At 41.5% G+C, this 13163-nt stretch overlaps 1 protein-coding gene across 1 annotated transcript in view; it reads right to left on the bottom strand.

The window, feature by feature from the left end:
- Positions 1-13163, bottom strand: part of LOC124290386 (glutamate receptor ionotropic, NMDA 3A-like) — a 105943-nt gene that overhangs the window by 35979 nt on the left and 56801 nt on the right. Inside the window, exon 4 of the mRNA XM_046727122.1 lies at positions 8549-8682. Coding sequence (XP_046583078.1) covers positions 8549-8682 — 134 coding nt within the window. The remainder of the gene's footprint in view (positions 1-8548; positions 8683-13163) is intronic.

Genomic DNA, 13163 nt, shown 5'->3' with positions numbered 1-13163 from the left:
TATCAGTTTGGCATTCTGATCGCTGCACAGGGTGAGATTAGCAATGTCAGACTTTTCCTGTCTAAACATCGAGAAAGGTCAAAGAGGATTGAGCTGAGTGATATATTTGCTGTTTGTCTGATGACATGGGGCGCCTATAGTTTGCTCAATAGCGGCAATGGTGACGACACTTAGACATTGTCATCGCTCTGCTTGGCTATTCTGATGGAGGTTCCAGAACAACCTGCCTATGCATTCAGAAGAATCTTTGAAGTATTGAAGGTTCGGTTTCCAGAGAGTCAGCAAGCGTATTTTTTTTCACAATGGCCATTCTTGTGATGGTTTCCGAGCAAATGTGTGCATTCAAATGACTCCTTGAATAATTTTAAACCAGTAACGGGAATATCGTTGTTTCATTATCATTTGGCTCAACGGGCATCTTCAACCGTCACAAAAACCTTCAGTTACCCGCCAGTCTTGTTGACACCATGGACAAAGAGATATTGACATGCATATGTATGATATAGTTATGGAAGCTATAAAAATCCGTGGCCTAGGATGTTCCACAGTCTGACCAAACACTAAAAAAGTAGGAACAGCAGCAGCAGCAACAACAACAACGCCATTATGTTCACTCTCACACTCGCAACCAAAATTCATCCTCACCCCTTCAAGAATAAACTTGCACCTCATTTACCAAATCAGACACTTATTGACTTCAGAGCAATGGTATTTAGATGGATGGGTGTCAGTCTGACAATGGGGATTTGGTGAACGTTATGGTTACTATGGGAATCACGTTCACACTGGAGAGACAAGGAATCAGAGCGCTAATCGGAACCTCAGAATAGATGCATCAAGGCCAGTGAGGTTTGTTCACTAACACACGTTGCATTAAGGCGCTTAACGCATTAAAGCCAACTACTTTAGACGTTGTTGGTGCTGATGTTGTTAACGATTGACCCGTTAAAATAAACTCGATTTATGACAAATTTGCAAATTTTACGTCTTCGTGGCTCTCTGCACGCGCAGGGACACTGCAACACGTGCAATGTCGGATTAAATCAAATCTGTACTCTGGTACACATAGCATCCCTGTTGGACAGGAAATCTATAAAGAGCCCAAATAACGACATTTCAATGTTTATCCAACACTTCTAACGCCGAGAAGCGGCCCTAGTTACCATGGAATGACGTCCTAACACACTACGAAGCTTGTTACCACCTCGCACAGGCTTGTACCGCCGACATGGATACAACAAGTCAACATGGAACTCATTTCTCCGATATTCTTACATTCAGTATTTTCTCATTGGGGTTCTCGGTTACAGGTACACATTTAGGCCACAACACACACAAACGCGTAATGCTATATAGGCAGCATTTTTATTTTTTGTGCTTCTCATCGCCCGACCGACTCTTCTAACCTAAAACGTACCGCCTCGTCATATAAATGTTCATCTATCTAAAGTGTTTTTTTTCAGTCGCTGCCACAAGTCCAAAGAACGAGAGAAATTGTAATAAGAATTACAACAAATGACAATCAAGAAAATTATTGGGATAATTTTGTCTTTATTAAGTTTTTTTCCCGACCGGCCCATGTTAAAAAAAATTGGTGACTACGTGAAACACATTAAAAAATGATGGCCTACTGGTTAAAATGAATTCTTCCTTTCACGAAGTTACAATCTTAATACAAAGGTACAAATACCCCCCAGGACACGCGTGTTGTGGATTCATTGTAGCATGCTTCCATTCTTTAATGGGTTAGTCATTTCCATACCTTTTCAAATACAGCATCAAATTTGGTCACAGCATCATCTGGTCAATTACACCACATTCGCACGTACCCAGGGTATCGTCTAGCTCTACTCAACACTATCAATATGTGTCCTCTGGGATTTTATCTTCAGATACCCCAGTCAAACACTGTTAACACACTCCCTTATCACGCACAGATGACACAGAGCAATAAATGTCTTCACCAATATAATTCGACAGGGTAAGATATAACACCTCATCATTTAAAAGTGAATTACTTTGTATTGGTAAATGATAAAATACCATGGTTTTGTTCAAAATAGGTTTTAAATTTATAAAGTTTAATGTTCGACGACGACAACTACTATCCTACATTTAAGTCTACGTCTCTTCTGGACACATAAAAATTGAAACCATTGTGTATATGATTTTATTAAACTTCAAAGAAAACATAGAGTCCTGTTGAATATTTCCACATGGATTCAAATAAATTCATTTTAAACAAATTGGACAAACTGCTGACCTCAAATCTTGTGGATGTCCCGTCGTCTTACATCCGATAATCTATCTGGATCCAATGACCCTGACTTTGACATATGCTGACACTGTCACCAGGTTACAAAGTGCTCGAATTAGACACTTCCTTGCCAGACACTGCCATCATTCATCCAGTGAGACAATGCACAGGCTGGATTGTTGGCCGACATTGAAACCATGTGTCCCAATCAGCCACGCCCACAACTACAAGGTACCCAAGAGAGGTCCACACAATTTTCAACCACACATTGAAACTATGACCAACTGTGACACTGCTACCACACGTTGTGTGAATTCATTCACATCGGTGACGTACATTGTGATAATAATTCTTAAATAAACAATGACACAATGAACAACACTGCTACAATTGTTGAACCATCATGTGTGAAGGCCAATCAATGGGAAACGTGGATGCCAATGCAAGCGTTTATGTAAAGGTCGAGTGGGTTTGCTTCCATCTGTTATGGCCACAATGCGTGAAGGAGTGTTTTTCATAATATTTTGGATGTGACTGCTTGTCAACTCGCTGACACAATTTCCTCTCATTCATTCGATGTGCTAGAAGCAGTGACAATCGCCTGTCTGGTACAGCCATAAACTGCCAACATTCTACTACTAACAATGCCGTGACCTTCGTTCGGTTCAACCCTTGTGGGTGGCGGCCTATTGGTTAAAGCGTTCGCTCGTGTTCGATTTTTGGTGTGAAGCCCATTTCTGGTGTCCCCGCAGTGATATTGCTGGAATATTGCTAAAAGCGACGTAAAACTCACTCACTCACTCAACCCCTGTGGTGTATTACTCTCTCCTTCAAGCGAGCACCTGGTTTCATTTCTAGTGAATTACAAACTAATGATACATTCAGAATTAGACAGCGGACTCTGCTTTTATGCTTTCTTTATGATAATGGAAAGGATATAACCGCTTCTCTTAATACATTACTATCTATTATACATAAATACATACACGCTGCCCCCACTCTGCCATTAACAGGATGTATTAATGTATGTATAACTCGCTTTGGGTATTTACTATCCGCTAATTTAGAACGTGTTATAACTTAGTTTCAGGTAATAATGAATCAAATTTGAAGACTATCTGGTACTGGTTAAACATCACATCAGTCGCCAGTATATCAACCAAAGTACTGACAATATGTTTAGTCTAACATTTAATCCTGCAATAAGCAAGCACGCCGTATTGCATCCGGAGTAACAATCAAACAAAACTCTTTCTCCCACAGTGGTCAACCGTTCATGGATGTACATGACGTTACCTAGACAGTAGGTTGTCAGCTATCTGTCACTGACACTGGATGGCGACAAAGAAGGGCGAACCTGATGCTACTTCAAGTGTTGATATAACAAGCACTAATAACTTCTAAACGCTATCCACAAAGACGTCTATACCATTGTCAACCAGGGAACGTGATGTGGGTAAACACGAGCTTTTATGGACGACACTTTTCAATCTGTAACATGCTGGACACGGATGTCTTGTGGACCCCGACCGGAGTAGACATTGTACGACAGACACATGGTCCGACTGACCAAGACCCGTTAAGTATATAGTTAGGAAGGATGTACATAGCAGCAGGCGTTCGGAGCTAACTTAGTCAAAATCAGATCGGTGGAACGCGCAACCAGACTCAGAGCAGACACATGATTAGCATAACGAATAATCCCATTGACAGACATTGAGAGCACTGCCCGTATCAAATTGGCGCCCATACAGGAACCCCACATGGAAGTCGTCTGACTCCATGACCAATCGGAGCTGAATAACAACTACATCAAAAGGAAACGTGCTACATTTGTGGAACTCTTTTAGAAGAAAAACAGTCTCGATCGAACGGACGTTTATGCGGTTTTTTGCTTTCTGCAGACACTTTTAAAATCTATTGCAGGCATTAGTAGCAAACAGAAAAACTATAAACCGCGGCTGTAGCTGACCTGTAGACAATATAACTTTATTATGAGCTAAGCAACTGGATTATAATGGCTGCGGTAGAAACACATTAAGACTTCATCCACGATACCTATGGGAGTGCCAATCCGTGATGCCATCCCTTAGGTACCATTCAGTTATTCGCGGCTGTTGGGCCAAATGTCGGATCAACATCGAACAGTCCTCACCATCCACAAGTTGGTTTCTTTAATGGACAGTGGCTACCACAAACCATCAGGGACCGGAAGTAATTTTATGTTATTTTACTTCCAGTCGGTGAGGGTTTATTAGGACGTGTTTATAGTCTTGACGAGAAGGACCCAGGCCTCTGTTCTGGAACTGTTGTCACTTTCTGGCCGAACATGTTCAGAGGCAAATATGTCAGAACTGATATCAAATAGGATGGTCTAGATATGTTATCGATAAAGGACCTTTCAGCCATGTATTAGTGACATTTGCCTTCTACTCAAGGAGCTGCGTGATTACGAAGGCAACGCCATTCATGATTAGGGGCATATTTATGGTTCCCGTTTAACATGGAGACCATGGTTGATGTTACAGGGGTTCGTGGTCATTGGGCAGGACTGGAGGAAGACGAACTAATGTGTTCTTGAAGGAGTGAGAATCATATTCACTGGAAGATTCCAGCCGGAGTTATAAATAGGTAATTACTAAAATTGACTTGGCTGTTCTTCATTCAGAGCTAAACAAGAGACTAAGCCCCGGCTTACTAGTAGTCCAAGAAGGTTTAGATCAAAGACGTCCACTCACCTGTTAACCAAAGTGACATGACCTGATAGTGTAGCTATAAACGGTTTATCTAATTATACACAGCCAACTGTTCATTTGGAAACTGGATCTGAGACCAGGGCAATAGTCCATCTTCAAAAACGAATGTGACATTTGCAGTAACATATCAGTATAAATGTCAATACAAAACAGCTCGTACCATTCGATGTTAGCCTAATGCTAGACATGCGTCATTTAACTACAAATAACATGGTTGAAGACTGTGTACTTACCGGGGCTTTACGACGTTTGAGAGTCATCAGAGGACCAGAAGCTGTTCATTGATTATTGGATAGTGAGATTAAGAGAGCTATGAAAAAATGACACAGCGTAAGAGGTGGTGGTCGGAGGTAGTTTTCACCAAAATATATTGTAACTATATTGGCATCAACCAATGAAAAATACATAAATATTCAGGGACTGGTTATTTAATACAACAGGGTAGTGGAAAGTGGGGAGGGGTCAGACAGACCAGGCCAAACCATCGGCTCAACACACCCTACACGAAAATTGTAATGAATTTGTTTATGATATAGTAGGGATCGTACAATCGACTTTGACAGATTATGGATAGGGATCTGTAGCTTGTATTTAATGCCCAGATGACCCGAGCAAGATACCCATTCAGCAATACAAGTATTGAAGTTGGAGCTATCGCTGACGTATTTCACTTCCATGTCATTTGTTTCTATTTCCGTTTGTCGTGACTGGCAGGTAATTCTCCCGTTTTACCCGATTAGGTCATCAAATGAGATTATTTTCCCAACAACTGTTTAGGATCGCATCAATGTGTCATTACGGAGGGACAGGGTGATAACGAGTTCTCAGCTCACTATCATCACCACAAACGATAATGTTAGGCATATTACGTCACCATGACGACATGCTCTCTGTAGTTCCATTAGAAGGGATGCGTGTTGACATCCCCGATTCAATACACATTGAGCAGAGATGAGACTCTGCCTGGATGCACACAGAGCTACGTGTGGCAAATGAAGCAAGCCCTTTTGAGCGGAATCTGCGGAGAGGAAGCTGTCCTTGAATGTACAAGTCTTGGCTATTGTGAATGTCTTGTCACTTCATCTGTTGCAATACTGGCGCAATCTTACGGCGGAAGTGAGTGAAGTGACCCGTTTAGAGCAGGATTCCAGTCATGTCAACATGTGTCCGTCAGATGTACAACTGATGCATTTCTTAGACACTTCTCAAGTTTGTAAAACCCACGAGTGTGGTTTGTCGCTGGCAAATTCAGGAACATAATCAGGGAACTGGGAGACGAACCCAGGATCTTAGGCTTCTGTCACACCTAAGGGACGTAACTATGCAAACTAATCGAGACGATTTAGACGATTGGACTACACATGCAACACGTTCTCGGTGACTACCTAAAACGTTGGCAATTTTGCTTCAGTAAACTTCCCCATTACAATATGTTTTAAGATACATCTGTGAAATGTATCTCCAAAGGTGTTAGATGTTAGTTACTTCTTAGTGCGGTATAACGGGGAAAAGGGACATAGAGACTCCATCTGGTACATAGTACTACATACTCTGACCAATGATAACATAAGGGGAAACCCCATTGACCATATCCAATATACATAAATCGTCACTGGCAGAGAATAATCAGTCTCGATGATCTGCCGGAACAGATTTCATTGAGCATAGATTGTGGCACTAATACTCTTCCATACGTAAAAGAGGAAACAGCGGGGAACATGAAAAGGATCACTGCAAAGTGATCCTTTTCGCGAAAGGGGTACGCAAGTCCTACATCACCAGTGACATTTGCTGTTTCTTAATACTGCTTTCTTCGTCGAATACATGATAACGAAAATGCTGTTTCTAAATACATGATTATGTAGTTTGTAAGTGCCATTGACAATATATCATATAAGATGTTTAACATAAAGAATAGCAACAGACGGACTAATTATATATTTGGGTTAAGGTGAGGTGAGGTCAAATGGGGTTTAACGTCGTACTTAAGAATATTTCGCTCATGTGTATGCGTGTGTATGTGTGGCTGCGTGTACTAGCCCAGACTTAAGCTGGTTTTATAGTGCCAGCTCACTGAGCTACCATGCCGCAGTGAAGCATGAATACCCCACTCACACATTATACTGACTCCGAGCCGACCAGTCCTTGTTTAACCCATTAATGCCAAGCGCTAGGCAGGGAACAACAAGTACCATATTTTAACATCTTTTGGTATGACGCGGCCGGGGATCGAAGCCTCGACCTTCCGCACTCCGGGTGGACGCTCTAACCACTACAGCACGGATGCGGTTTTGGGTTTAGGACAAATAACATATCCGTCACAAGAGAATTGATCTGTACATTTTCACTAAAACCTGCGCTCAGATTTCTTCTATTTCTCTTCGTCCACACAGTGACAGCAGCCAAAACACACACACCAGCTTAATACAACGAAATCATATACTTGGTTGTACAAACAAACCTAGAATTGCAATTAGCCGTTAATGCGTCTGTTCCCCGTATACTGTTCAAGTATGACTTCTTGTCGACATAAATCACCCTGTCCCATGGGACTGAGAAATGGAATAACTCAATATTTGGCATTGATCAATGTTAGCGGAGGGTCTTATCATGAACACAGCTCTCACTGTCCCCGTAACGTCAGTGTAAAGATGTTTTATCATTCCATTCCAGGATCATGTCACCGACATGTTTGACCCTCGCCGCCATGCATGCCCATCAACGTGGTAACTGGAACCCCTCTTCTGCAGCAGTAACACTGACGTACGCTGGAGCTGTCAGAAGTATTATCCTATGTCAACTAGATGGCGTGGACCCGTTCTTGCGGATAAATAAAGTACTCCAGAGACTCCACCATCATTTCAGTCTGTTTAGGTTATTCCCATAACATATATGTGAAAACTCAGATGAACTTTTTGCTGGAATTGCGCTGAGTTTAAGAAACCTATTTAGAGGATACTATGGGGCATTTTCATACTGGAGGTTATATATGTTGATGTCTGTTCACCGATCTAGGCTACCAATGTGAGCCCGAGTTGTTATTTGTATACAAACAGACATGGCCATTGTACACGTCTCGGTGATACGTCCCGATATATAGACGCGATATATGAGAGACAGGACATATCCAGTGACATATCAGAGAGGCATGTTAATTTGACACATCCACAGGACATGCATTTGACCCGTCTACTAGACGGTCCCGTGACACATCTACAGGACATAGTCAGAATGTGTCCATTTGACGCATCGACAGGACACGCATTTAACACCGTGACGTCTATTTGACGGTAACTTGACATATCCACAGGGGATAGCCACTAAATAGCTCTACAGGTTATATCCCCATTTGATACATGTACAACACATACACACTGATACATCGGTGAGACATAACCATTATCACATCTATCTATCAAAGATCTAGTGATATATCAGAAACATATCCACTTGACACCTCACATATTCATCTGACAAACCAACTAGTTCGTTCCAGTATCCTAGAGCACAAGACAGCGCGACAGTGAGACAGTACCTGAGTTTGAGAATGGCCTCCTCTGCTGAGTGAGTGTAGTGTGTTTTCACATGGTCATGCAGATCAGGGTTGATCCGACTCAGGAAGGCTTCAACGGCACTCGACTTGATCAGGGACACTTTCTTGGACAGCAACTAAATAGAAAATATACTTCATTAAGACATGTTTTATTCAAAAGGAAAAATACCAAGTAAGGGTTTTCACAACTTTGGTAGCAGTCATCCAAACAATGTTCATGGTAAGCGTTAAAACAGCAAAGGAAAGCATGGACTAGAGCATTACATTTGACCTAAATATTACATTAACGGACTAACGAAAGTTGCCTGTCATGAGCTGCTCACATCCTATGATACTAATAACGATTTCTGTGGTTAATCCTCAGTCACCATTAAACAAGCCGCGGTGCATACTTTTATTTGCGCGACTTTTTAAATCAATGCATTTGAGATGTGTAAGAAAGGTTTATCTGAGTAAACAGAGAGACAGCAAGAAACATGTTTTCATATTTGTTTTATGTGATCTATCACATGTATTTTATATGATCTATCACATGCATTTTATATGATCTATCACATGTATTTTATATGATCTATCACATGTATTTTATGTGATCTGTCTGGTTTCGATTATTTACATGCCGCCGTCATATAAATAGGAGCTGGAATATTACAGAGTGCGGTGTTAAACAAAACACAACATATTTATCACTTGACTCGTTCACAGACTTCACCGGAACTGAAACTCCTGCCTAACAACTTAAATCAATGTAACACTAAATACAAGCATCACATGTATATCAGCGTACAGCTAATAATAAACGTATGTTACAATGGGCATTCACCTCTAAAGTAGGTGAGTGAGTGAATTAGGTTTTATGCCGTCTTTAGCGCTATTCCTGTTAAGGCAGTGGACACTTATAAAAGAACATGGTGTTGTTGATTCTTGTGGAGACAATTAATCCAGATCTTTATTGAGACGCTAGACTACCTAAACGTCAAGTTTCCCTTAATAGGCACTAGTACAAACCGGTGTTATCTTTGCAACATACCATAAATTCTAGTGGAAAGCGTTGGTCGTGAAGATTTCATGTGTTGCCCATTTCGTTGGTTTAGTCCTTCGGTGTATCTCAGTGATCGTTATCCCTTGTGTAGTATCTGAGCGAACATTACATTTGACCCGAATATGTGTATGCCAGGACATTTATTCAAATTAAGTGGAGTAAGGTAGCTATAGGGGTCTATTGGTGTGCCGCATGAACGTATGTCCACTTCTGTGAATGTCGTAATAAGGCTGGCTTATGGTCTGAGAAGTGAGAACAGGGGGTGTTCTACCCTTTAGTTGTCATTATCAACTGGTCGTTGGTTCGAATAAAAGATAGGTCCAGATCCTTGGTTTGTAAGCGCCATGCCTGTATTTGTTGGTTTATCAAAAATGCTAAACACCCAAGACCTGTGTCACTAGGGGTTGTTCTTCTGTACTCTATGTAAATGGAGTTCTGCTCAGAATGACGTGATACTAAATATTATAAAAATATACGAAATCTCTTGAAGATTCCAATATGAGTATGTGTTTATTAATCCCTATCAATTAATAATTATATCTGGAGTTCCCGAAAAGGTGAACGTCTTCAGTCCCAACGTTATCCTGCCCCTGTCACAAACACATGTCTAGCCAAGTCAATGTATAGAAAACGCTATAGCCTGTTACCCCAAAAATTATGATACAGCCCACACTGAGTGAACCCAACTCGCCCATTCATATTATTCACGCGATGGTATTTTTGCTTTAATTTACATACGTAATGCCAAGTGGTGTTTGAAATATGTAAAATCGGATGCAATAACCATACATTGATGGTCCCCAGAGACAGTCTAATCCCCACGTGACATTTTATTGACACTTAAATCATGCTTATCAGAAGTCTAAATTGTTGATACAATCTCTGACGAACATATTTCAGTTCAGCTGGAGTAATTACTAATGGACATTTCTAGCTTAGCTCTAATGTGATCGCTTAGAGTCTTCAAGCTTCCCTTCATATCACTGGCGCTATAAACATCAACCACAATCAAACATGGCATCACAAACTATTGACACTGACTGGGTATTTAGGATCAAAGACCAGCCATTCATCACTGCTGAAGTGTTATGCATTGGATAGGTCTATATGCCCGATTCTCATTCCACATATCGACTTCTGACTCAGTAGTTGGACCTCTTCTCTGTTCTTTTCTGTACCTTTCACCCCGCCAATCCAGTGAACTCTACCATACATACATCGTGTACCCTTCCTGCACTACGCTCTTTCAAACACTCCCAGTAGTCTTCTGCCAATCCCCTTTACATCTTTCCCCACACGATTCAATGAAGACCCCTTCTATCATTCACTTCCTTGTATCCCCTGTGCTAACCTAGACTCGCTATCATAGCTATCGTTATTTTACCGTCCCCTAGACTTGATAAGCCTTTATTACAATAGTTTCCAAACCCTGCCATACACCCGTCTCCGCGAATCTTCTTTTCGTTTCCTCTAGACTCCTGGACTCTTCCACAAAGATCCCTTCCAGCTTGCTTACCCTTAATTACATACCCACGCCATGCTAACCCTTGCCATTCCTTGAGCATACAAGTTGCCGTCTTCTTCATAGGCGGATCCAGAAATTTTCAAATCTCCTGAACCCCACCTTGGCACCGCCATTGCAAAACATTAACTTCAATCTGGTCTTTAGTCATGTTTTCAAAGGGGGGTCGACCCCCCACCTGACCCACCCCTCTCTGGATCCGCCACTGGTCTTTGAAACCTGCTTCCCTTGCATACTCCAGTACCGCGCCCATCCTCATCTCCGCTAATACCTCCTGCCACCCACGCATCCCCAACTGCCCAATACCTAGCAAAACAGCTTCCGATGTGCTCCTCCCTTTCCTGCATGCCTCTTGCCAAGGCCGGAATTCCCTGTAGTCATCTCTGCTGCCCCATCTGATTAGTCCTCCTTCTGAACTCAGGTTTAGATGAGTTTAAGCCACAACTCTGGCTTTTGTAACTCAGACCCTGTGCTTGACAACTATTTACATAAGGGAACGGAGATTCATTCGATCTCCCATTGTAAAAAGAGTATCCCAAGTGCTTTAGAGTTATGTAAAAAACAAATAGCTCGAGCTGCTTGAGTTGCATCTCGGAATCTGGCAAATATTTGTACCGTATTAGCTATGGTAAATATGACGTTGGTTTATCAAATATTTCGTCTTCGCATTCAATTGAGTAAAGAGTTGAGATATTCGTTGACTTAATCCTCCATAAACCCAAAGGTATTGATTGAGTTTGTTAATATTATTTGGGCCCTATCGACTCACGTCCACAACCGCAGACTGGTAATAAGCAGCCTTGTAGAGGTGACTACACTCGGTGAAATGGTAGCCTTGCCGTCCGACACTTCGAAGACATAAGTACAATATGGGAAGGATTACTGTACGAAAAAGAGAATATGCCAACTCTGTGATTACCATAGCGTTGAAGACGAATACCATTTCTGTCTTATGTGGCCAGCTTATGATACTTTAAGACCTTTACATCTACCAAAACACTGTCTTGCAAATGTTAACATCTCTGTTTAGTATAAATTATTCTCCTGTACAAATAATACTATTTTTTATAACTTTGCACAATATGTAAAAGTTGCACTTCTTAAAAACAAACAATCATTAATGTTTAATCTCGCCCAAAAATGTCTATAGTTGTGTACATGGGCCGATGGCCTTTATACTGGAATAAACAATTGAATTGAATATGTGAAGCAAGTTCTCACCCACTCTTATGTGATTTGAATATTGCGAAAGAGCAGGAAGACCATTCGACCTGGCTCCACTAACATATGCGATGTCTGTAGCTTGGAGACAACGTTTCATCAAAACCTTTCGAGCAGTAGCAAGTTTTATTCAACTGCAAGGTTCAATGTTGATTTTGCAATGCGATCCTCCTTTCTCAATTGGCCCAGGCGCGGGAGATGAAGCAGCTAGACACTCCTACCCAGAGTGAGATCCTAAGAATTGTACAAGGACCAGACATGATCCAGCTGGGACCTCTTCACACGCACGGTATCGAACAGAGAGACTTTGAAAAGTATGCACCTGTCTAGCCGACATCTTGTAAACGGAGCCGTGTTTATTCTAGGATTGTTACTCATATGCACACTACGTCCCGAAGTGTGAAAGACATGAAACAGAATCGTCTTAAGCTTTCATGGAAAGCGTGAACGTTTCTGTAAAGGTCTAGGTCAATAATTTCCGAATTCCCAAGTGAAGGCAAGGGTTTATTTTCCAGCAGGGCAATAAAAATACCCGAGTTCGTACACTGAATGGCAGTACCACAGTAAATACATTCACTGGTACAGTGTTTCGGGACCAATCAAGACAGCGCATTGTGTAGCCCATTGAGACAGAATTAGTAGTTAATGCTTATGGCAGCGAGGGACCGTTTATCTCTGGAAGATGGCGGTAAGACTAGGTTCTGGCGCACGGAACTGACCAATTCGACATCAGTACGTACATGTAATTTAAGCAGAGGCAACACTGGAGTTAATAGCTGCCATTTCAACTAATCTTTCCTCACACACAAATT

The sequence above is a fragment of the Haliotis rubra genome, unplaced genomic scaffold (genome assembly GCF_003918875.1).
Source record: "Haliotis rubra isolate DU_JTF1 unplaced genomic scaffold, ASM391887v1 Scf10, whole genome shotgun sequence".
Classification (NCBI taxonomy): Eukaryota; Metazoa; Mollusca; class Gastropoda; order Lepetellida; family Haliotidae; genus Haliotis; species Haliotis rubra.
Note: the sequence above shows the minus strand (reverse complement) of the source record. Positions and strands in the feature narration are given on the sequence as shown.